Source organism: Rhinatrema bivittatum, chromosome 12 (assembly GCF_901001135.1).
Source record: "Rhinatrema bivittatum chromosome 12, aRhiBiv1.1, whole genome shotgun sequence".
Classification (NCBI taxonomy): Eukaryota; Metazoa; Chordata; class Amphibia; order Gymnophiona; family Rhinatrematidae; genus Rhinatrema; species Rhinatrema bivittatum.
The window spans coordinates 55,015,010-55,041,178 of record NC_042626.1 but is presented as its reverse complement, the minus strand read 5'-3'; the positions used below and the strand labels follow the sequence as shown (position 1 = coordinate 55,041,178).

Below are 26,169 nucleotides of genomic sequence, written 5' to 3'. Positions count from 1 at the left end.
GGAGGGTCAACTAGTAACTCGAGGTGAGGTTTTGGTGGCGGTCTAGGGTTTGGGGGGCAGTTTTACACACACACAGGAGGTACGAACAGCACAGTACTTGTCAGTGAAGATTTGATGTGATTTGGAATGAGGAAAGGGTGAGAGTACATTGTACAAATCTCCTCTTTGTGTACCTTTCTTCGCTCCAAATCACATCAAATCTTCACTGATGTATAACTGAGCTGTTCGTACCTCCTGTGTGTGTAAAACTGGCCCCCAAACCCTAGACCCACCACCAAAACCTCACCTTGAGTTACTGGTTGACCCTCCTACAGTGGTATAAATAGTTGACTAATATGAGAGCCTTATAAGGAGTCAGTCTCTCTCTTTCTCTCTCTCTCTCTATATATATTTGTTATAAACGCAATAGAAATACTTTTAAATAAATAATTGGCCCCTTTGTGAAAATTGACTGAAGCTGAACATCTAATGGGCCTCAAAATTGGGTGTGTACAGGGAAAGAAGCAAAGTTTGGCGCTTGCCCCCAGATCCCCAACTAAGGTACCTAAATCCAGGCAAATGACTTGCAAGCACCTGTGTTTAGGAAAATTTCAGCTGAAACTTTAGCTGACTAAGGCACTGAGCATTTTTTGAAAATTGACTCCTGGGAGGGTAATCTTCCAAAAGGACTTCTGCAGGCAACGTGGTGTTTCAGACACAGAAACTACATATTTAATTATAAAATGTATAACTCACTTTCTAGATCTTACAATAAAATCTTCCAACGCGATGTACAACAGAATAAAACAAAATAATGATACAGAAATGACTTTACATTAAAAGACTAAAACAGAGCATTCATTCCTGCTGCTGGTTCCAAACAAACAATCAGAGCTTATAACTCAGAAATCGTCAGCCAGCTCTTCAGCTTATGGAAAAGCTGCATTAAATTAGTCTCTTCCCTGAAGGACATAGGGAAATCATTCCATAACTTAGGCATAGTCAGAGAAAATGACCTATTTTGCAAGTTAGCATGCCAAAAAACCCTCCTAGGTGGAAGTTGAAGCTGATGACAATATTGTGAACGCACATCTCTGGTTGATGATTTCCAACAAAGCCTTTGTGACTTATGTGGAGGACCAAGTTGCCACGCAAGATCTTAAATGTGAGTACAAGTAGTTCAGCCTTACATCGTAACCTCAGAAGAGGGGCAGCAGATCCGTGACTAGACTGGCCTATAACGATTCTTGCTGCCTTGTTCTCTAGTCAGAGTACCTAGAAGGCCCCAACAATAATCTAGTACTGCGATTACTGGAGCACACACCGCCGATGTTAATGCTGCAAAGGTCAAGAATAATTCTAGTTGTCTTACCAGCTGTAAACGCCCATAAGCTGCTCGTAAAACTGCATTCATGTGATTTTCCCATAGTCCAACTAGCATTTATCCTAACTCCTAATGACCTCCTTTTGTAAAGCTACCCTTTTACAAAATTGCCCCCCGATCGCCGTGTGGGAAATCCGGCACGAGAGCGTCCTGCGCGCGCGAGGGTCTGCCAGGAGTGAGCGGAGGCGTTCCCAGGGTTTGCATTTCTGTGCATCCTTTGGGATTTTAAAGTTTTGTGCGGACGATTTAGCAGGAGCCCAACTGGCTCAGGCGTATTTTCCGGGATAATTCTCAAAGCAGACTGGTGCTTGTAAGGCTGCAGGGAAAACTGGTGCAATCTGTGCCCGAATTGGCTGACTTTTTTTTTAGGCGTGATGGTACAAAATTACCTCCCACAGTGTTTACTTCCCTGATTTCATTTCATAAAACAGAAGCTCAGAGTGGAAGAATCACTTCATGACACCCCCCCCCCCCCCCAGCCCCAGCAAATAAGACATGGAACCAGTTGGCAGTGCCCATGGGGGACAGGCCTGACAGCTCTGTGCCAGGGTCTGGGCAGCCGCGCTCCTTACCTCAGCCGCCTACCATCTTCACCCAGTGATGCAAATTCAAATGCGACTTAGGCCGGGGACTTCTCCCTCCTGATCCTCCCTATCACCCCCCTCCCCAGCAAGACTGTAACCCCTTTCTGGAGTCCTCATATTTATAACTCTGTTGCCTGAGAGGAGGGGGCCCGGGGGAAAGCCCCCCCCCCCCCCCCCCCCGATGATAAGCTGGAGATCTAGGCTCAGCAGGAAGACAAGAGAGAGCGGATTTTCCATCAAATTCTGTACCAGAATATTCCATCAGTGGCGGCAAAATGCCATCGGCTTGGTGTGTTGGCCCTGTTCGTCTTTAGCTGGTGGCCTCTTTCTTCCCATTTCCTCTGCATTCTCTGCAGATTTGTATTGGGACCAAGAGAAGACTCTGCCAAGCCCCTCCCCCTTCACCCTTGGCAAACCCTCCCCATTCTTCGGGCCTGTCAAAAACAGCTGCTGAATTGTCCGGAGTTAAACTAACACAACAGCACAACATCTGTTGTGTTGAGGCCATTAAGTGCGTCGCCCATCCCCCATTCTGTCCTGAAGTGTAGCTTTAGGCTATGCTTGTGTGTAAGGGCGCACAACTTCCTTTCTGGAACACCCTGAAGGATAAATATATGTTTTGGTGTACAGCGTGACCTTTTAACTCTTTTTGAAAGGCTGAAATTAGCCTGTGAGTGAGCTGGCGCCTTTGCTTTTCTCCTCATTCGTCCAATGCAGGATGTAGAGCGTGCTTTGATTAATATTTATCGATTTACAGCTCAGATAAAGCCACGCTGAGATGGTGTGCTCCGTACACAGTCACTTTTGCTGCAGCTCAGAGATTACGTAGTGGTTTTCCACGAGGAGAATTATTTTTCTCACCGAGAACCCGGTTAAGAGATTCTGTAAGTCAGTAACTTGACCCCCCCCCCCCCCCCCCCACCTCTCACCGTCAGTTGATTCTTTTTTTTTAACTAATTGGCTATCACCGTTTTCCATCCTTTTCCCATAATACGGAATGGCCAAGATATTAACTGAAATTCCCAAGGCTGCTTCTGCTGCAGCTGTCGGTCTGTCTTGCAGTGCTGCTGACCGTTATGACGTCGGTCCCCTCTGATGGATCTGTTGCATGGTTGGTGTTCTGATTCGAGGGCAGGGCTTTGAAGGTCCCCAGGTGGTCATTCTCGCCCTGTGGTCCATTGAAATGTATGCCTTTTTGAGCTGCTATATTTGAAATTCTCCAAGCACCTCCCCTGCAACGTCCCCAGAGCTCTTGGGGTGGCCATAGTGACGAGAGTGCCACGGGTTCCATCCCAGGGATGCTCTGCCATTCATTTTTATGCTCTGCATGAGGGCCTTTATGACATCACAACCAGAAGGGACCAAGCTGATCTGGAGCGGGGGGAGGTTATTTGCGACTCTGTGCCAAACATGGCTGTTATAGGATTGTCATTGACTCCTACATATGAAATCCACAGAAATTTGCACCCTTATGAATTGTATTGCCCAAACTGTAACTTGCTTTAATGAGGACAGACCTGTAAGGTGTTCCCTCCCAGAACTGTAAGAGGTGTCCTGGCCCCTGAAAGTCCCTGAACTTGGGCTCCCTTGGGGGCCCCTCTGCTGTCTTTTTTTTTTTTTTGTTGCTGCTGTTTTAGCTTCCTAATTGGGCGGGAGAGGCCAGGTGAGCAGAGCGAGGTGGCGCAGCTGATCCAGCAGACGCTGGAGCAAGAACGCTGGCAACGCGAGATGATGGAGCAAAGATACTCCCAGTACACAGAAGAGGATGAAGAGGTAAGCGGGAGGCAGTGTCACAAGGAGCCTGCCTGGTCCCTCCTTCTCTTCTCTTTCTTGAGAGCTCACGTGGGCCCTTGCCTGGCACCAACAGCCTCCGCTAGCTGAGAGACTGAAGGAGAAATGAGGGTTGTGCTCGAGATCAGGTAGGGAACGGGGCAGATAGGATGGTACAAGAAGTCTGTATCTGCTGCCAAATTTTATGTCTCCAATTCATCCTCCTTATCATTCATTTCTAAGATCTATTCCTGCAGAGAAACAGTAAACTCCTTCATAGGGCAGTTAGGGTTTTGACCCTGTTTTTCTTTTTGGTTTTGTTTGATTCCTGCTCATTTAAAGCCAGAGAGCTGTGGTCTCATCCAAGCAATCTTGCAGAGACCTAGGGAGCCAGCATGGACAGCTGCTGGTCAAACCACTTAGCGATGCTTGGAGAAGCATTGCAGAAAGTGGCTGAGTGGCTCGGCGAGGCTCTCCCCAGTGCTCTCATATACATCATCTGCATCATCTACTATGTTTCTGTGCTTTGCTGAAGGTATTTTACTTTTTAGGCACTTGGGATTGTCTGAAAAATAAGACTGGAGAGTTAGAATGCATAGTGCTAATCAGAGACCTGGTGGATAGACTTAGTGTTTGGGTACTTGCCAGGTTCTTATGGCCTGGATTGTCCACTGTTGGAAACAGGATGCTGGGCTTGATGGACCCTTGGTCTGACCCAGTATGGCAATTTCTTATGTTCTTAAGGAGGATTAGCAATGGGACACTGTGATACCAGGGTTCAAATAATATTGACATGACAGGGCAGATAAAATTGGTTGAGGGGGTGGCATTGTATGTTCAGAATGGCTTAGGGTCCAGCAGGATAAAAGTTTTACAGGAACAAACTGCACTCTGGAATCCTTCTGAATAGAAATCCCAAGGATACAAGGGAAGAGTCTTCCCGTCTGCCTGGCTAGGATGAGGAAACAGACCTTAAAATGCTATCAGGTTAGACTGACTAGTAAAATGGGCAACACAATAATAATGAGAGATTTCAATTGCCCGACTCTTGATTTGGTAAATGTCACATCAGGACATGCAAGGGAAGTACAGTTCCTAGATGCTATCAATGACTGTTTCTTGAAGCATTTGGTCATGAAACAGACAAGAGGGGGAACTAAGTTAAATCAAGTTCTCAGTGGAATGCAGGATCTGGTGCAAGAGAGAAAGGTGGTGGATCTGCTTGGCAACAGTGATCATAATGTAGTTAAATCACTGGAGGGAGAATACTAAGGAAAACACCTGCAGTAGATTTAACTCTAAAAAGGGAGACTATTATAAAATGGTGAAATTTCTTAGAAAAAATAAATAAATGACCGCCAGTGTGATTTAATAGTGAGGTGAAAGAGGCAATTAAAGCCAAAAGGGCATCATTCAAAAAATGGAAGGCAGACCCACATGAGGAAATTAGAGACGAACAAAAGCAGTGGCAAGTTAGATGTAAAAAAGTAATTAAGCAGGCTAAGAGAGAATTTGAAAAGAACCTTGTCATAGAGATAAAAACACATAATAAAACCTTTATCACGTACATTCCAAGCAAGCCTGTAATGGAGACAGTTGGACCACTAGATGACCCAAGGGGGGTAAAAGGAATGATCAGGGAGGACAAGGAAATAGCAGAAAAACCAAATGAATTCTTTGCCTTCATCTTTACTGAGGAGGATGTCGGGGGTCATAACTCACTGGAAACATTGTTTGATTGTGATGATTTTGAGAAACCAAAAATCATTGTGAAACTGGAGGATGTAATAAATCAGATTAAAAGACTAAAGAATAATAAATCACCGGGACCAGATGGCACTCACCCCAGAATTCTGAAGGAACTTAATTATAAAATTGCAGACCTGTTTCTGATGATCTGTAACCTATTCTTTAAAACATCCAAGGGACCAGAAGACTGGAGAGTGGCCAATGTGATGCCAATTTTTAAAAAGTGCTCCAGAGGTAATCTGGGAAACTATAGACTGGTGAGACTGACGTCAGTACCAGAAAAAATGATAGAAGCACTGACCACTTAAATAGACATTGTCAACATGGTTTTTGCATAGAGAAGTCTTAGCCATCAGTTTACTAGATATTTTTGAAAGTGTAAATAAACTTGTGGATAAAGATGAGCCAGTTGATATAGTGTGTTTGGATTTTGACAAAGTCCTTATGAGAGACTCCTCAGGAAACTGGAAGGTCATGGGATCAGAGGCAGTGTCCCATTGTGAATTGGTAACTGGATAAAAGACCGAAAACAGAGAAGCTAGGACTAAATGGTCAATTTTCCAAATGGAGAAAGGTTGTTAGTGGAGTGGTCCAGAGGTCTGTATTGGAACAGTGCTATTTAACATATTCATAAATGATCTGGAGAAAGGAACAATGACTGAGATGACCAAAGTTGCAGATGACACAAAATTGTTTTGAGTCGTTAAAGCTACAGCAGATTGTGAGGAACTGCAGAAGGACCTTGTGAGACTGGGAGACTGGGCTTCTAAATGACAGATACAATTTAATGCAGACACGTGCAAAGCGATGCATGAAAGAAGAAGTAATCCCAACTACAGGTACACGATGCTGGATTCTTAGTTAGGAATCACCACCCAGGAAAAGGACCTCAGAGTCCTTGTTAACAATACATTGAAATCTTCGGCTCAGTGTGCAGTGCTGATCAAAAAGGCAAATAGAATGTTAGGAATTATTTGGAAAGGAATAGAGACCAAAACTGAGAATATCATAATGCCTTTGTATAGATCCATGGTGCAACTGCATCTTGAGTACTGGGTGCAGTTCTGGGTCCGCTATGTCTCAAAAAAGACATAGAGGTCATAGAAAAGGTGCAGAGCATGGTGAAAAAATGTTAAACAGGATGGAAAAGCTTCCTTTTGGAGAAAGGCTGGCCAGATTAGGGCTCTTTAGCTTAGAAAAGAGACAACTGAGAGGGGATATGATTCAAACTTATAAAATCAAGGTTGGGATGGAACGGGTAAATAGGGAACGGTTATTCACCCTTTCAAACAACACTAGGACTAGGAGATACCATATGAAACTAGCAATCGGTAGATTTAAAACAAATTGTAGGAAGTATTATTTCATTCAGCACACTATAAAGCTTTGGAATCTGTTGCCAGAGGACGTGGTCAAGGCAACTAATATAGCAGGGTTCAAAAGAGGATGGACAGGTTCCTGAAGGAAAAGTCCATAAACGGTTATTAGCCAGGAAGATTTGGGAAAACCAGTGCTTATCCCTGGGAGTGAGATGCAAGAAAGAGATCAGCTACTGGGAATCTGACGGGTACTAGTGACCTGGATGGGCTGCTGTCAGTGACAGGATGCTGGGCTCAGTGGACCTCAGTCTGACCCATCTTGGCACCCCTTACATTCTTATGTCTTTCCATCTGGTGATCCCTATAGGGCTCAGAATATGTAGAGTGAAGAGAGTGGAATATGCCAGAGGTTTAGAGCAGGGGTGGCCAAATCCAGTCCTCAAAGTCAGGTTTCCCAGATCCCCACGAGGAATCTGCATGAGACAGATTTGCATGCACTGTCTCCACTGGATGCAGAGCTATCTCGTGCATATTCATTATGGAGAGCCTGAAATCCAGGCATTTGTAGCTCTCAAGGACTGGAGTTGAGCACCCCTGCTTTAGAAGGGTAGTATATTGTGTAGATGATTAACCCTCGCTCCTGTAGCAGTAAGTTTTAAAAACAGAAGAGCGGCTCCAAGCCTCTCCCTCAACAAGCAGGCATGAATCGGCCATAACATCTGGGGCGAGGTCATCTGACAGCGCCGGCACAGATCCGGCTGTCGGAGCTCAGTGAGGTCTTTCCTGGGCATGCACGGGAGCTTGTGCGTGCGGCTGCCGCCTTGTGATCCCCCCTCTTTCCTCATGCGAGTTACTTCACGGACCCATCCCAGTCTCTCTCTCTCTCTCTCAAAAATTTGGCCCCACTGCTGCTGGGGCAGGTTTATACTGAGAACGGCCTCCAGCAGTCTTGACCCCTTTCATATTCAAACATTTGTCAGCTCTGTAAAGTTGGTATTTGGATTTATTTGGAGGGCTATGGTCCCTTGGACATTTCAGTAATTTCTCATTGTGGTGTTTGCTCCCTCTGGTGGTGAGGCCTGGGCATGACAAGGCTGTGCCTTGCGCCTCTTTATCCCCTACATCTGCATATCCCATAAACTGTAAAAGTGAGGAAGAGAAATCGCACTCCTCTTCCCTCCTCACTGCCTCAGCAGCCTGTTTGCTTTAGGTCTTTGTATGCTAAGTGCAGTCTTCTTCTTCTCCTTGCTATGGGCTGGGCCCTTCATCACAGGGACAGGGGCAATGTTCAGGAACGAAAGTGACAAACACCCCTCCACCTCTCCAAAACAAAAAAATATATTTTATCGTGGGGATGGTGCAGGGAGGGGATAATCAAAGAAGTCAGCAGTGCGGTGTGTGAGTAAGCAGAAACAGAGAGATGGGTCCGACAGATGCACAGATGCATACTCTCTCGCCCCTATCCTCACCGCCCCCCCCCCCCCCCCCCCCCGAAAGCACTGTGGATTTAGGGCTAGGAAAGGGCTTCCATCTGGGGTTAATGAATTTGAATACTGGTCTGGGATTGCAGTGAACATAAGAAATTGCCATGCTGGGTCAGACCAAGGGTCCATCAAGCCCAGCATCCTGTCTCCAACAGTGGCCAATCCAGGCCATAAGAACCTGGCAAGTACCCAAACACTAAGAAGATCCCATGCTACTGATGCAATTAATAGCAGTGGCTATTCCCTAAGTAAACTTGATTTAATAGCCATTAATGGACTTCTCCTCCAAGAACTTATCCAAACCTTTTTTGAACCCAGCTACACTAACTGCACTAACCACATCCTCTGGCAACAAATTCCAGAGCTTTATTGTGCGTTGAGTGAAAAGGAGTTTTCTCCAGTTAGTCTTAAATGTGTTACTTGCTAACTTCATGGAATGCCCCCTAGTCCTTCTATTATTCGAAAGTGTAAATAACTGATTCACATCTACTCGTTCAAGACCTCTCATGATCTTAAAGACCTCTATCATATCCCCCCTCAGCCGTCTCTTCTCCAAGCTGAACAGCCCTAACCTCTTCAGCCTTTCCTCCTAGGGGAGCTGTTCCATCCCCTTTATCATTTTGATTTGACATTTGTGCTCTCTGAACCCACCAACCTCCTTTTTCTTCCAAAGCCAGGCCAGAGGCAATTGCTACACTCTCCATGGTTAACATCAGGAAGGAATCTTTTTTTTCACTGTGCCGCAAAACCAGATACAGATACTGAACATGCCTTTCCTTAGCGTTTGGGTAGGTCAATTCCAACGAGTGGGTTATCCACCTCTGCCAGCGGATGGAAATGGAGCAAAAGCTGACGTCACGGCCATATAGTCCTGCCCAGACATCAGCTCACCACTATTCTCCGTCTCCAGCAGATGGTGGACTTGCATTTTCCTTCGGGGGTTGCCTGTGAGTAAAAAATAACAAAAAAAGGCAAAAAGAAGAAAGAAGAAAGAAGAAAGAAGTTGAAAAGGAGATGTCTATGAGGCACTGTTTGCCTCCTGAGGTGATACCGTGCTGTCCCTCCCTTAGTAGAGTTCCTAAGTCCGGTAGCCTAGTCTGGCGTGGACCTAATTTCCAGTTAGTGGTTACTGGCTGAGAGAGGCTCGGTGGCGAAAGCTTTGGCCCTCTCCCCCTCCAGCCGGGACCTGGTCCTTCTCTCAGCCAGGGAGGGCTAAGCTCAGGTAAAAGTTTTTTATACTTTAAAGTAAAAAAAAAAAAAAGAGTGCGTTCGTATTAGTCGCACTTGTACGGGCGGGAAAGCTAGGCGCGAGCCTTCTTAGGGCTGTACGCTTATTACATGGCGCCCGTGGAAAAGAAACCTAAGCGCCTATCTATCTGTACTGCCTGCCTCATCAGAGCCATCTAGTCGGCGCTTTCTTTAAGCCTGTGTCAGTGCTACCTGGATGCTCGGGGTGTTTTGCCTCCTTCCGATCTTGCCGATGATGGTCTGTCTCCTCGGTCTGAGGGGAGTGGGACCAAGGGAGACACTGCAGGGGTGTCTCCTCCTCTGATTGGTCCAGGGGTCGAATCCTCAGGGAACACTGGCTCATAGAATGTCAGGTTCGGGCCTATGGGGCCTGGAATGGACCCGGCCTCTTTTTCTTGGGTGGAATTCTTCCAGGGATTGCAAACATTTTTATAGGGCCGGTCTGCTAAAGCAGCAGTTCCTGCTAAAGCAGCAGTTCCTACTAAAGTAGGCCCAGGTGCTCCGAGTGCTCCTCCACCTGTCTCCACGGTCAAGCACCATAGCGCAGTGCGGTCTGACGGAACTCGAATGCTGGCGGATCAGGATGATACCGATGATGTCAGTGGGGGTTCTCCTGGTAAGGAAGGGGATATTCTCCCAGATTTGGAGCCATATAGAACTTTTCTACATTTCTTTCAGAGAGATGAGTTGCTGGGACTGATATTTCAGACCCTGAAGACCCTCGGAGTGACTGGGTCTGACACCTTGGGGAAGCAGAAAAAGGATCCTATTTTGGTCACCCTATGCATGGCTTCTTGTTTCTTTCCCCTCTCGGATGCAATCCAGGAGTTGATTGATTTGGAATGGAGTGCGCCAGAAGTGTCCTTTAAAGCAGGACGTATCTTATTGAGTTTATACCCCTTGGATCCGCAGGCCAGAGAGCAGTTGCATTTCCCTAAGGTGGATATCTTGGTGTGTTCTGTCGGGAAACGTACCACCATTCCGGTAGAGGGAAGTGCAGTTCTGAAGGATGCTCAGGATAGGAGGATTGAAGCTATCCTAAAGCAAGCTTTTGAGGCAGTGACAATGAACTTACAAATTGATTCTTGTTGTGCCTTGTTAGCTTGGGCTATCTTGTGGCATTGGTCCGATTTAGGGCCTATGGTAGAACCGGGGGCTGCCTTCTTGGCTGAAGTGGGCTGTGACTTGGTACACACAGCCGCCAGAGGAGCTGCTTCAGTTATTGCAGCCAGATGGTAGCTGTGGCTGCATAACTGGTCTACAGATACATTTTCAAAGTCCAATCTGACTAAGCTGCCTTTCAAAGGCTCGCTTTTGTTTGGCAGTGAATTGGAAAAAATGGCAAGTAAATGGGGAGAGACCGAGGTCCTGCATTTGCCGGAGGATAAGAAGCAAGTTTCCCGGACTTCTCGGGCAAGAGGCCATTCTCAAGACTACCAGCATTTTCAGCCTTATAGGGGAGGTTCTTCCCAGAGATCCCATCCCTTCCACAGGTCTCAGTCCTTTTGTCCTCAAAGTCTTCGAAAGGATACAGGCTCCAGAGGCAGAGCCCTTCAGTCTTCCCAGTGAAGGTTTGCAGGCTCACCTGGTGATGCGGGAAATTGGTAGTGGTCTATCCTGGTTTTAACACAGGTGGGCCCAGATTACTACGGATCAATGGGTCCTCAAAAATGGTTCAGAATGGCTATGCTCTAGAATTTCTTTTCGTTCCTCTGGATGCCTTCATGGTCTCTCCATGCAACTCCCCTCAGAAGAGGGACGAAATGTAAGTAACATTAAAATAGCTGTTGATACTGAAAGCAGTGATCCCCTTTCCCAAATCACAGCAAAATAAGGACTGATATTCCATTTATTTTGTCGTTCCCAAGAAAGAAGGGTCATTTCAGCCCATACTGGATCTCAAGGGTGTCAACCATCATCTGAGTCATGCATTTCAGGATGGAGACAGTGCACTCTGTCATAATGGTGGTTCAAGCAGGAGAGTACCTCACATCTCTGGATCTGACAGAGGAATATCTGCATATTTCCATCCAGAAGAAACATCAGCGGTTCCTCTGATTTGCCATCCTGGATCATCATTACCAGTTTCAGGCCTTGCTTTTTGGACTAGCCAAAAAACCTAGGACCTGTTCCAATGTCATGGTAGTGGTAATGGTGGCCATTCGCAAGGAGGGCATTCTAGTTCACCCCTATCTAGATGACTGGTTGATTTGAGCCAAGACATTGGAAGAGAGTCTTCGCGTTTCCTGCAGGGAAGTTTCCTTGCTACAGGTACTAGGCTGGATGGTGAATCTGGCCAAGAGCAATTTGCAGCCGTCTCAGACCCTGGCGTAACTCGGGGTTCGATTCAATACGAGGCAGGGCAGAGTGTTTCTGCAAGAGTCTTGGATCCATTCGTTGATGCTGCAAGTCCGATCCTTGCGGAACTCTGTTCGTCCGACCATGTGGTCTTATCTATAGACAGGGCTTGTGAGTCCCATTAGGCGAACTAGGCGGTTACCTGGGGCGGCGAAGAGCAACCATGTGGGGCCACGAGCAGAGTCTGTCCCACTCGCAGCCGAGAGGAGTAGAGACTCGGCGGGCCACGAGCAGTACCCATCCTGCTCGTGGCCCAGAGAAGCACAGAATCGGCTGGCTGCAAGCAGTGCCCATCCTGTTTGCAGCTAAGAAAAGCAGACACTCGGCGGGCCACGAGCAGCATCTCAATGAATGAGGCCGGGGCTGGGATCAGGGGGAGCGCAAGGTAGAAGGTTTGCCTAAGGTGCCTAACAGCCTTGCACCGGCCATGTCTACAGGTCCTGGGTTTGATGGCTGCCACATTGGAATTGATTCCCTAGACAAGGGCACATATGCACCCTCTTCAGTGCGTCCTGCTCTCCAGATGGAGTTTGCAGTCACAGAACTATGTGGTAAAGCTGCTCCTTCCATAAGAGGTGAAATCCCAGTTGGACTGGTGGTTACACGTGGACCATCTCAGGAAGGGAATTTCCCTTAATGTAGTGGATTGGTTGGTACTCACGACAGATGCGAGCCTCCGGAACTAGAGGGGCTCACTGTTAGGAATTGGTGGGGCAAGTGCGCTACAATGCAGTGGAACAACAGTGGAACATCAACAGACTGGAGGCATGACAGTTGAGTTGGTGTGCCTGTGGTTCACCGAGCAGCTAGAGGCTCAGGCAGTCAGGATAATGTCTGACAATGTGACAATGGTGGCTTAAATCAGTCATCAGAGTGGAACCAAGAATCGACAGATGCACTCATGGTATGAACTGAACAGTAACTCCTAAGCATATCCGCCTCTCACATTACCGGAAAGGACAATATCAGAGCTGATTTCCTTAGCAGGAGAAGCTTGGACCCATGGGAGTTGGCAGATGAGGCCTTTCAGCTCCTGGTGAACCTCTGGGGCCTACCGGATGACTACCTTCAACAATGCGAAAGTTCCACACTTCAGTCACAGGTGAGACCCAAAAGTTCCACACTTCTTCAGTCGCAGGTGGGACCCAAAAGTGATAGGCATAGACTTTCGTTCAGGAGTGGCCACATGGCGCCCTGCTGTATGCATTCCCGCCTTGGCCATTGATAGGCAGGCTGATAAAGAAGAGAGCAAGTCAAGCCAACACCATCCTTTTAGTGGCTCTGGATTGAGCTCAAAGGCCATGGTATGTCAATCTCCAGAGACTTCTGGTGGGCAGTCCCCTCAGGCTACCTTCTCAGATGGATCTGTTATATCAGGGGCCCAGTCTACACGAGGATCCAGGTCGGTTCTGTCTTACACTTTGGCCATTGAAAGGACTCAGCTGTTGAAGTGCGGTTATTTGCCTTCTGTAATTTCCACTCTTCTTCGGGCCCGGAAATTTTCTACCTTTCTAGCTTACATTAGAATTTGGAGTCTTTGAGGCCTGGTGTTCAGAGAGAGGTGCTCACCTGCTCAAGGTGGATATTCCTTTGATTTTAGAATTTTTACAGGACAGCTTGCTTAAAGGTTTGGCCCTTTAATACCTTGAAGGTTCAAGTTGCATCACTGGCTTGTTACAGGGGAAGTGTCAATGAAAGGCCTTTGTCTTCCCATCCAGATGTGTCCCGTTTCTTGCGGGAAGTTAAACATCTTCGTCCCTCATTGCAGCTTCCAGTGCTTTTGTAGGATCTTAACTTGGTCCTCAAGTTCTTGGCAGGTCTGGATTTTCAATTACTGCATACTCTTTCCTTGTGGCTGCTTACTTTGAAGACAGTCTTTCTGGTAGCAGTCTGTTCAGCTTGTCGGGTCTCCAAGATGCAGGCTCTTTCCTGCTGTGAGCCTTTTCTCCGTGTGATTCTGGGCGAGGTTCAGCTTCGAACTGTGCCTTCCTTTTTGCTCAAAGTGGTTTCGGACTTTCATTTGAATCAGTCCATTTCTCTGCTTGCCTTGGACAGGGACAGAGATGAAGTTGAGTACCACCTTTTGTGTTCCTTGAATGTCAAGCGTCATTTACTGCGCTATTTGGAGGTGACTAAGATTGTTCGGAAGCCTGATTGTCTGTTTGTGCTCCATGATGGAGATAGGCAGGGAGCACCAGCAATGCGGGCAATGATTGCCCACTGGTTAAGGAGGTCGTTACAGCAGCCTATGTCGCTGATGAGTTTGCCTTAACAAAGCAGATTAGACCGCATTCCACAAGGGCTCAGGTGGTATTGTAGGCGAAACTTCGTTTGTTGTTGCCTGTTGAAATTTGTCAAATGGTGACATGGTCATCTTTGCACACCTTCGCCAAGCTTTACTGCTTGGATGTTAGGGCTAGGGAGGACACCACGTTTGCACGGGCAGTTCTGACTGGGCCGCTGGCAGCCTCCTGCCTTTTTTCGAGATTAGCTTTTATACATCCCATTTGTTGGAATTGACCTACCCAAATGCTAAGGAAGGAGAAATTACTACTTACCTGATAATTTCCTTTTCTTTAGTGAAGGATAGGTCACTCCCAGACCTGCTCGTGGCTGCCAGATTTGGATTTTGTGGTTAGCCTTCTTAGGGCGAGTGAGGCAGAGTATGATTCCTGCTCTTTGTTGATATCTGGTAAGTGTCTTCTCTAGCCCTTAGTTTGCTAGATATGTTCCTCCTTTTGACTGAGCTCAGTGTTCCTGTTGGTTGAGAAACACAAATGGTTCCTGTTGCTAACAATGTTCAAGTTTAATCAGGTTTGTCCACAGTTTGGCTTTTCAAGAGAATCCAGGTTCTTATGGCCTGGATTGGCCACTGTTGGAAACAGGATGCTGGGCTTGATGGACCCTTGGTCTGACCCAGTATGGCATGTTCAAATGTTCTTATGTTCTTACTGGTGGGCTGATGTTGGGGTGGGTCTATATAGCCGTGACATCAGCTTTTGCTCCATCTCCATCTGCTAGCAGAGGTGCATAACCCACACATTGGGATTGACCTACCCTTATTAGGTAAGTAGTAATTTCTCTTTTATCTTCCTCTTTCTGTTTAGCATCACTTTGTCACATTTGGCCATATGTACTAAATGATTTATTTTTTTTTAATTAAATTTTAACGTATCATTTAGAAAACAATATATTCAGAAACCAGAATTTATACATATCCACAGATTTTCCAAATTGAATACAAAACTGATGTTCTGTAAATACTGATCATACAGTATAGGTAATTGGAGAAAATTAGAGGAGACCCAGATATTAAAGAAGCAGTTAATAAAGGAATTTTAAACACAATAATAAATTGCAGTGTATTTAACTCCACCTAAAATTTTTAAATAAAACCAGATCAATGGGGGTTTTTAGGAGTGAGAATCTAAGTAAATACGTAACTGCTCAGGCTGATTAAATGCATACTTTGAATCTTGATATGTAATCAAACATCAACAGGGAAATCTTAACAGAAACTTCGCCCCACGTTCTGTTACCTCTCTCCTCATAGACATAAACTTTCTCCTTCTGATTTGTGTGTTCCTAGCTATATCAGGAAATATTCTGATCTGGTGGCCATAGAAATTTAAATTTTGATGATGACAAAACAATCTAAGAACTGACTCTCTTTCTGTTAAAAAAAACCCCTTGTTTCAATGCTCATTTCATAAGATTTTTCTAGCAACTCAAGTTTCGACTTGAATTGCAGACAGGAGAGTATGCCACAGATGAGGAAGAGGAGGAGATCAGTCCCGTGTTCCCGGGCAGTGAGATGGCCATCGAGGTGTTTGAACTGGCGGAGAATGAGGACATGCTATCCCCCATCGAAATGGATCCTGAGAAATTGGTTCACAAGTTTAAGGAGGTGGGTGGCATGCAACGCTGTGTGTGTGTCTGTATGTTGGCCTGGTGTGTGTGAGTTTGTGGTTACTGGTGTGTATGTGTGTCTGGAATCAGTATGTAGTTGTCTGCAAACAATTTATTCACATATGTGATGTGTGGGTGAACAGATATCTGTGTATAATGGCTTTATTTTTGTATATAGGTGTGTGTATGTGGGTATATTTATTTACATAGATGTGAGTCTGTATATGTATATGTAGATATGTCTGTGTATATGGATATTGATCCAGTATGGATTAAGTTCTGTCAGTCTGTGTACATGTGTGTAGATGTGGGTCTGTGTGTGTGTGATTGTATATGTTTGTATAGATGTCTGTATATGTGTATGGATTTTAATCTGAGTATACATGAGGCTATATACATGTGCAAGTGCATGTATATCTGAGTGTGTGTGTCAACAGAAACAAAATAATTAGAGATACACAATGCCAGTGTGACAATATACTGTAAATATTTAAAGTACAGTATAACAGATAAAAAAGAACAAATATCATGTCAATATCTGGGGACAACATGCAAATGTTGCAATTTAATACAGTATGGAGAATTTCAGAATGGGAGACTTTTAAGGTGCTTATAGTGCAATAGGGTGTGGCCATAATACAAACTTTAAATGGGGCTGCATGTTACTCGTTTGGGCCCAAAGCTGCTTGGAAGAATCAGATTTTAACCAGTTTTTTTTTTGTTTTTTTTTAATTAATGATTTTATTAGTTTTCAATGTAACATTGCTAGAACAACATCACTATGAATACAGAATACAGGAGAACTCCCCAATACCCCCCTCCCTCCCCTGTCCCCGCAGGCATGGCGGAGCTGTGGCCAGACTGTTTCAGGTTCCTAAGTCAATAGAAACAGACTTGAGCTCTGGAATTCATTGCCAGAGGATGTGATTAAGGCAGCTAGTATAGCTGGGTTTAAAAAAGTTTGGATAAGTTCCTGAGGTGAAGTCCATAAACTGCTATTAATCAATAGGGAATAGCCACTGCTTGTTACTGGTATTAGTAGTATGGGATCTATTTAATGTTTGGGTAATTGGATTGGCCACTGTTGGAAACAGGATACTGGGCTTGATGGATCCTTGATCTGACCCAGTATGGCAAATCTTATGATCTTATGTGCAGCTTTCTGAATCAAGATGGTTCGGATTTAAGCTCCTCAGGAAGCAAATTCCAAAGCAAGGAGCAAGCCACACAGAATAACCGCTCGTGAAATTAAGTGAGCCAAATCGGTTTTGGAGAAGGCACATCAAGACATACTAGTGTAACGATCAGCCCTGGATTTCTCAGTAGGCACCCATTATGTCTGTGCCTAGAAAGGCAAGCATTTAGGGGCATCAGGCTGCCTAAGATTTGTTACCTTCCAGCTCTGCTGAATTTAATTCAGCAATGAACAACCTTCTGCTACACTGGAACAGCCCTTACAGAAGGTGGGGGTTGAAAGCACCAAAAATGCCCAGGGGCAGCAAAATCCTAAATCTCTCCCTGGTGACGATCTTAAAACTGGATCCTCCACGTCACTGGCAACCAGTGGAATCTATTTAGAATGGGTTTCGTGTGCTGACATATGGGAGCACCTACCGTGATACGAGCCGCAGCATTTTGGACAAATTTGTAATGCCCTGATGGTGTTCTGTGGCATACCCACTTAAAGAGCATTGCAATAGTCAATAGTAGTAATGACTATCGATTGGAAATTCAGCCGAAAATCGCAGTCACTGAGAAAAGGTGATACATTTTCTAGAAGCTGCAGCTTAAAGAATGCATTTTTCACCACTGCTTATAAGTGCTACCAAAATGTTAGAGGGGAATCAAATATTAAGAGGTCACAGGCCTGATCACGTATAGAGATGGCAACCCCTTCAAACAGTAGAGGTCTGGGTATGTCGTCAGGACAATAGGCAAGCTGAACTGTTTCAGCTTTACCCAAATGTAAGGCGAGCTTATTGGTGGAAAGCCAGGACCTGGTAATGTTGACAGACAGACAGCATCATTCACTGAAAGAGAGATGGGAAAATAGAACTGAATATCATCGGCTTATATGCTCCATTGAGGTTCGCTAGCACCTGGCACAAAGGGAAGATGTAAATGTTGAATAAAGTGGCTGAGAGTGCTGAGCCTCGAGGCTCACCAGTCGATAGCAGGAAAAGCATGGAACTTACACTGTTGATCAAGATCTTCTGTAATTGATTCCGTAAAAATGAGGAAAAACATTTAAGAACGGTAGATGTAATGCCCAGTGAATGGAGGTTCCTGATTAGGATTTCATGATATTTAAGTAGTCAAATACCATAGATATATCAAGAAGGACCAGAAAGAACTGAGTACTGGCATCAAAGCCGCAGCAAAAGACATTGAAGCTAGACAACAGCAGGGACTGAGGGTTATGACCAGCTCACAATCCTCTAGAAAGTTGTCATTGTCAGTGAAATGCTGCAATTGCACTAGGGTGACTTTTTCTCTAACTTTAGTGAGAAAAGGTAGTGACGAGATAGGGCAGCAATTGTCAAGAGTAGCAGGGTCCAAATTGGGCTTTTTCAAAATGGGACGAATGCGAGGCATGGAGGTGCCCTTCTGCTAGCGAGGTTTTCACTATGTAAGAGATGAAAGCCTCAGTAGCAAAGGGGCACAGAGAGAGCAGCAATAGTCCAGGTTCATGTGGCAGTTTCCAAAGTAGTATCTCCTAGGACGGGACAGAGGTGGCGGAGTTGATGAAGGTGGAAGAAAGCTGTTTTTCGTCACTGCTCGCGTCACTAAGGATGACTCTTGGGTGCGATTGTTTGGGTTCCTTCTTACCATTCCGTAGCATCCCTCTGTTTTTTTGTGAGTTCAGGCTAAGTTTGTTTTGGTGCTACCTGCATGTAATCTTTCTGAGGTAGCTGTTGAGATTGGCGATGGCTTCATCTTGGTGAGTGGGACTAATAATAAGACATAATCTGCATAGGAGGAGTGCGTGGTTTGGCAGTCCATGATGGCTGTAGCTGGGGGGGGGGGGGGCATGTAGATAGTGAATAGGGTGGGAGACAGAATAGAGCCCTGAGGGACTCTTCAGGAAAGGGAATGGGTTTACAGCACGCTGCTCTCCAGGAGACTGATTGGGTGCGGTCACTGAGGAAGGAGATAAACCAGGCTAGTGCTGGACCTGTTGGCCCTGGTTATGTTACTTGGGTGAGGGGGATATCGTGGTCTGTTGTGTTGAGGTCAGGTGAGAGGTCAAAGAGTATTAGTCAGGCAGGTTGTCAGTGATTGAAACAGGGCCAAAGTGTGTGTGAATGCATATATGTAGATGTGGGACTGTGTATGTATCTGGCACATTTCTTTTACCCCAATTACTGGCATTTCTAATTACTAACCTTAACAATGCAAGTTAGAAACTTTCTTGGTGTCTTATACTGAATGATTAAAATTGTTTGCCGATTTGCAGAACCTTTGGTATGCATTGGGGTTAAATCTTGGGATTTGCAATGTAGACACAAAGGGAGGTTAGTGGGAGCTGGGGATTGTACAGGGGGCGACTCTGACGCTGTGTGTCTCTCCTTGTTCCTCCCCCTGTAACAGCTCCAGATCAAGCACGCCGTCACAGAGGCGGAGATCGAGCAACTGAAGAGGAAGGTGAGCCCAGGAGGGCAGGCACAGGATGGGGAGAGGCTCCTCCCTGCTTCACATCTTGGTCTTGGGGAGCCACCTTCTTTCTCTCTCCACTTCCTCGGGCTGTCTGCTTACTTCCCTCCTCTGTTGTCTTTCTTGACTCCTCCTTTCCTCCTGATCTCTCTCTCTGTCTTTATTACATCCCCTGATGTTTTCTTCTCCAGTTTCCCTGTATCCTTATCCTTCTGTCCCTTTCCTTAAATGATGCCTTTCCTCTTTTTTCTTGACGTTTTCCATTGCCTCCCAAGTCTCCTCTCTCCCTTTCCTTTCCAAACCAAAATTCTGGAGGGTGGAGGGGGCACCTGATGTATGCGCATGTAATGAGTCATTGAGGACTCCTAAACTGATTTTGGGGTGAGGGTTAAAGGGCACTTATTCTACATAGACCATGCATGGGAAGATCCTTCACCGTGACGGCCTTTTGCTGCTGGGTTCAGTAGAAGGGAAGAGGGTTCTTTCTTTCTCTGATTCCTCTCTTCCCTGCCTTCTGATGATCTTGGCCGGGTGATGCTCCCCAGTGCCCCCTCCGCTTCCTGTCTTGTCTCTTCTCTCGGTGCAGCTGCAGGCCATCGAGCAGGAGAAGGCTCGCTGGCGCGCAGAGAAGGCGCAGATGGAGCAGGGCATGGAGGAGAACAAGGAGAGGATGGAGAAGCTGAAAGGGTACTGGATGGAGGCGCAGAACCTGTGCCAGGCTGTAGATGAGCACCTGAAGGAAACCCAGTCCCAGTACCAGACTTTGGAGAGGAAGTACAACAAGGCTAAGCGACTCATCAAGGAATATCAGCAAAAGTAAGGGCTTGCGGTCAGGGATTTCTCCAGAGAGATCTCAAGTGGAATGTATTCTCTGCATATCTCATGGAGATGCCAGAGGGGTTTCTTCTCAGTAGAGATCCTGGGGGTATATTCCTTTAAGAAGAGTGGGGTGAAAAATGCTTTGCTCCTCATAGAGATTCTGAGCTTTGTGGGAATTAGATTAATATTCCCCACACATTTCAGAGGAAGAAGCTTTATATCCCATGGAGATCTTGGGATGTATTTCTTAAAATGGTCCCAACATACAAATCTCAAGTAGCAATTTCTGTTTTGACTCTGATAGTAGAATATTGATTCCCAGATTTGTACTGAAAGTTCAACTAATTGGTCAGGTTTTCAGGATAGCCCTAATGAATATGCATGAGATAGGTTTGCATATACTGGAGATTCATACATATTCATTATGGCTCTCCATAAAACCATACTGGGTAGGTGTGCTTCTAGGATTGGGCTGGGAATCACTGGAGTAGACAATGAAAAGCAGGAATCCCCCAAACCTGGTCCTCTAGGGCCACACCCCAGCCAGGTTTTCAGGATTGCCATCATGAATGTGCATGAGATCTATTTGCATGCATATTTGCTGCATCCGTTGTATGCAAATAGATCTCATACTTATTCATGATGGAAATGCTGGGCACCTGACTGGATTGCAGCCCTTGAAGACCAAGTTTGGAGACCCCTGCTCAAAAGTGCTATTTGTCCAGCAGCCTGGGCGGATTCACGCAGGGGGCCAGTGATACAAATTCTTTTTGTACAGTGATGTGGTGCCCTTGACCTCCTCATCAGCCAGCACCAGATGCAAACTGTACTCTGTGTCTCCTTAGGGAAATTGAATTTCTGAAGAAGGAGACAGCCCAAAGGCGCGTCCTGGAAGAGTCTGAAGTGGCTCATAAGGAGGAAATAGATAAACTGGAAGAGAAGGTGAGTTTAGGGGATACCGGAAAGAAAGGCATCCTGAGTTATGCAGAATTTGAAATGAAAGTGTGGGAGGTTGCGAGAGAGGGAATGTCTCATTAGACTTTGTAGCTGGATGGCTACAAGCTCTTATTCTCCAAATACTCTGACTGTGATGACTATAGAGCCTAGTGGTGGTATGGATGGGATATATCGTACTTGATGCCAACCCATTTAATCAGCAAAGGCCTGTGGAATTAAAGGGAAGAGGACTACTGCACCTGTAGCTAAAGGAGATAGCTTGACCCATTCCACAAGTGGAAGATTGGAACCAGAAGTCAATAAGTGTCCGAATAAACAATAAACTTGGGAACTTAATCCAAGGGGAGCAAATTGGATTAGGGCTGAGTACGTCATGGTCTCAGATTTGTTGGGTTGTAGTAGGTTTTCCCAGCGGCTCCAGGGCTTCAGGGAATAGCTCAGCCAGGCCTGGGATTTGCCTCATTACATCTGTGGACTTGAATTTCATTTAAAATAGAAAGAAAAGAAAATTTAAATCAAAACGCAGCTAATTCTGTGAAGACATAGGTTCAAACTCAGAATTGACTCAGCTTAGTTTATATGGACCTGGAGTCTCCTGATAATCTTAATTTTAGACACTGTGGAGTTTTAAGTGTGTACCATATCATTGTGCCTTGGAGATAAAGCATCCAGCAGTGCTATAGCTTTTTGCATAGCCTGGTAACAGAGATCTGAGGATCTGGAGAGACACTGGAGAAGTTGGGGCGACTGTTGGGTTTTATGTTGGTTCCTGCTTGTTCCCTCTCCCTCTCTCCCCCCAAACACCTAAACAAGTATCTTTAGGGATGATTTATCCAAGGGATACAGGAGGTAAGAGGAGGATGCTCGTGTTGGGAGGCTGGATGATGTGATGAACACTGGGGGGACATTTTTCTGGAGCCCCGCGTCTAGAAAATCCATTCTAAAGCACTATGTGGGTTTCTAGCAGGACCGCAAAGTCCCAATGTGCTTTGGGCTAGAGAATAAAATTAGAAAAACTAAAAACAAGAAGAAGAAAATATGCCAGTGTTCATGTTAACATCTAGTTACTTTTTCCTTCTGGTCCTCGCCTACGTTCTAGCATTTTTCCCACCCCCCCTACACTCCTCCCTCCTCTTTCAGTATTTTATTATTTTTATTTATGATATTCAAAAATCACTACAAGATAAATAACTCTTATACAGAAACATACGTAATATCATAACAACATGTAAGCAACTAAAGAAAGAAGAAATGCAAAAAGAATTTGAAGAAGCCACATAATGTTCTCTGATTGGTAGAGGAGTTTATCATTCAGCTGTAATAGCAGGAAAAAAACCTCAGTAAAGTCATTTAAGAAAAGGAGCACACATTGCTCAGATGTGCAAATGTTTACTAATACCAAAAAGATATAAACTCCTAATCTGTTTTATTTTGATTCAGATTGCTGAGCTGGAGGGGAAGCTGCAGACCTTGAAGACTTCTCCAGCCTAAAGCAAAAGGGATTGGGAGGGAGTCGCTTCTCTCTTTCCCTGCCCCCACCCCTGCCCCCCCCCCCCATCCTGAGGAATGGAGATAGCAATTAAGCCCCACCCCCCCTCCCACCCCCATTCAGGAGAGAGTCGAGGGGAGAAAAGCAAATCGAGACGAGGGGGGAAGGATTTTGTGCATTTGACGACTGCGTCCTAGAAAGGATGGAAAAGCTGGAAGGCTGGAATACAAACACGTGAATTTGGATCAGGATGATCCCTTCGGGGTCTTGGGAACCCCGGCGATCTTTGGATGTTTAATTTTTTCATACAACCCTTTTTTTTTTTGCTTTGGACGTTTCGAAATGGGAAAAGGGTCAGAACTTAAAGAGGGAGGTTGTAATTCTGAAGCTCTCTCACTCCGTCCCGTTCCCTTTCTCCTCCTTCCCCCCACCGCAGTGCGATAAGGGGCACGAGGTGAACTCATTGCAGAAATCCTGCCAGGAACCAGGACACATCCAAACAGGTTTTGGCGCTTCTGTGGAGCAGACACTGGAGTCAGGTTGTTCTTGTGTTGGGGGAGAGAGTTGTATTGTTTTCTTGGTTGTTGTTTTGGTTTTTAGCTCAATGACTTTGGGGCTGGGCGGGAAAGGGGTTAAATATTATTAATATTTTTTAATTATTAATTTTTGGCAATGCAATTGTGTATTTCATTGTTCTCAGTATTTGTGATGGTGGAAACATATCCATTGTTAGCGCAAGCCACCAGAACCAGAAGGGAAACTAAATCAGCTCCTGAGTGCTGTACACCTGAAGAGTTTCCCAGATTTGAAGTCAATGCAACATTTTGAATTTCGGAGATGAGGTGATGTTAACGTTGTCTAAGTGCCCAGAGAAGTGGGTCTTTCCCAACTCCAGAGTACAGAAGCTACCATCTTTTCTTCATCTGCCGGCCTTTTATCATTTCCTGGTAGGGTAATGACTGACTTTTTTATTCTGATTGACCAGGAATGTGAGGTCCATTCACTAAGGTGAGAAGCTCTGAAATGAACTAAGCGGAAAACAGAAATAGCAGAAGGTGTAGGAAGGGGCATGAAGTGCTGGGTACTGACTGCTTGGAAGGTCATACTGAACAGATTTCAGCAGGGCCAGAGGTAGACATGTCCCTTGGGTGCCTTCCAGATGTACTGCAGGTACTTTCCAGCTGTGCTCTGGTTGTACTGCAGTTGTATTCTTTTAGGGCACAGGTTGCGCGACAGATGTGGCCTCAGGGCTGGCAGCAGGGTGCAGTCCTGTGCGTTACAAATGGTGTTAACAAAGGTGAAGAATCTAAATGTGACGTGAGTGTGTATGGAACAGGAAGTGTGCAGTGAGAAAGAGAGAGGGTTGGGGGGTAGGGGGCCTCAGAATGGAAGCTTTTCAGAGAGAAAGAGATGGGGAGAAGGCCTGTTTTGTACATTTTAACAAGCCCTGTATAGGAAATACAAAGGTACATAATGGGTTGCCTCTGGTTTTTGTCTGTGTTGACCATTTTATAGAATGAAAAAGTGTTTAAATCCCCTTCTTCTCTTTCTTCTGCTCTTGTGTCCTTTTGGGCTCTTCTGTTTGGCCTCGAAAGGAAGAGAAGTTCTGCTTCTCTGCGTCCCCGGCTCATGGAACCGTATCAGGAATGCTATCAGACCAATTCATTCTTCTCCGTCTACTCTTCTTTACATGTCTCCCCTTCCCTCTCTTCTTCTTGATCTCGCAGTCCTAGTTGTCTTGATTAGACAGGATCTAGCCTTTTCCTTTCTGAGGGGGGGTCTTATGCTCCAGCAGCACAGTGAGGTGGGTGGATATCATTGGCGTTTTACTTCAGCAGTTTAGGCAAGTTAAATTCACGGTTAGTCCAAAAGAAGATCAGAGGTCCATCAAGTCCATCTGCCTTCTGATAACCTTGTGGCTATGATGGTCCACTCATTGTCCTCGAGGCGCAAGTCTTGACCTGGTTTTCAGGTTCTGCACAACTAAACGAACTATGTGCGGAAAACATTTTCATCCAAAATCTGAAATGAGAAGAAAGTGAATTTGCATGTTTTGTGGGATCTTAACATACAGTACTGTCCTGTGTCCTTCAGGGACCAGAGGTAACCACAAGATTGCTTCCTGATAACCCAGAGGAAGGCCAGCAACCTCCCCCCCCCCCCCCCCCCACACACACACACATCACCCCCTTACTGTGCCTCTGCAACTGTTCTGCTGCTTTTGCTAAAGCCCCTTCTCTAGACTCCTCCCTATACCGGGTTGGGGGCTAGATTGTACCAGCACTGCTAAAATGTGTCCAGTAGACCACAGTTAACTCCAGTTGCTCCCTGTCCTTCCTCTTGCTTTCACATTCTCTCTTGATGCAGGTCCCCAGGTTCTCTCCTTCCCTCTTCCTTCCTCCTTCTCACACTTAGACATGTGTTACACACCTCACTTCCTTCTCTCTTATAACCTTGTGTTCCTGCTCAGCCACGCCCCTTTCTCTCTGGCACTGCCCCCTTCCTCTGTCACACCTTGAGCCCTGTGCTGTGTCTTCTCCTCCTCCTCCTGCTGCTTTTTATTTCCCCTCTCTCTTTCCCCTGTTGAGCTGTGATCTCTTTCATGGACCTGACAGCCGAAGGGCTTCTGGCCAGTCTTTTTCACAGGCTGGACCGGGACCAACAGGAACGGTGCTGGAACACCCTGGGCATGGGCACAGTGCCCACAGAGGCCAGCTGTAGCAGAATGAAGGGTTTGAAATCTGAAATAAAAACAAATGGGTGAAAAACACAAGAGTTGTGTTCTGGATTGTACAAGGAGAGAGTTATGAAGTGAATTTCTGATTGAGTCTCTGTGCACGTCTCATTGTGTCTGTATATAGTATGAATATAATAGCTATGTATAGAACTTTCATATATGTGTGTGTGTGTGTGTGTGTGTACATGGATGTAATGTACCGGGTTTCCCATTATTTTGGTTGATAAACAGAAGCTCAGAACCTTTCTTTGTTTCAGGAATCATCAGAGATAAATCCACAATAAAAATCAACTCTGATACACATAACAAACCCCCTCTCTACCCCTCACCCTCCAACCCCTCCTATAACTTGTGGAAGCAGAAACTGTATCAGAATTCAAGAAAGCCCTGCAGGTTCTGCAGATCCTTAGCTATGCAGGGAAGGAGGGAAAAGCCAGAGATGAACTCGGGTCTTTGGCAGCGCACCAGGAATTATAATTGGGCAGATAGAATGGGCCTTACTGTCCTTAGCTATATTCCTGTAGGTCTGGTAAAAAAAAAAAAAATTAGTCTTATGGGTTGTTTTTTTAATTCTTGTGTAAAAATAAACATAGACAAGGTCATTTGAAAAGTGGATGGCTTAAAACTTTGCCCTTTTCAAGGTACTCTGCAGCTTTTTGATGGTTCTGGGGGGTTTTTTCTGGATTTTATTTGCGTAATGGAAGTTTTTTTCTTGGACGTTAGTGGATC

General features: G+C 45.6%; 1 protein-coding gene across 1 annotated transcript in view; it reads left to right on the top strand.

Moving 5' to 3' along the window:
• The window catches only part of PPP1R9B (protein phosphatase 1 regulatory subunit 9B), a 48,549-nt gene extending 23,073 nt beyond the window's left edge, over positions 1 to 25,476 (top strand). Inside the window, exons 5-10 of the mRNA XM_029572939.1 lie at positions 3,585 to 3,720; positions 15,627 to 15,782; positions 19,376 to 19,429; positions 20,025 to 20,254; positions 21,103 to 21,199; positions 22,655 to 25,476. Coding sequence (XP_029428799.1) covers positions 3,585 to 3,720; positions 15,627 to 15,782; positions 19,376 to 19,429; positions 20,025 to 20,254; positions 21,103 to 21,199; positions 22,655 to 22,705 — 724 coding nt within the window. The 3' untranslated portion in view covers positions 22,706 to 25,476. The remainder of the gene's footprint in view (positions 1 to 3,584; positions 3,721 to 15,626; positions 15,783 to 19,375; positions 19,430 to 20,024; positions 20,255 to 21,102; positions 21,200 to 22,654) is intronic.
• The last annotated feature ends 693 nt before the right edge of the window (positions 25,477 to 26,169 follow it).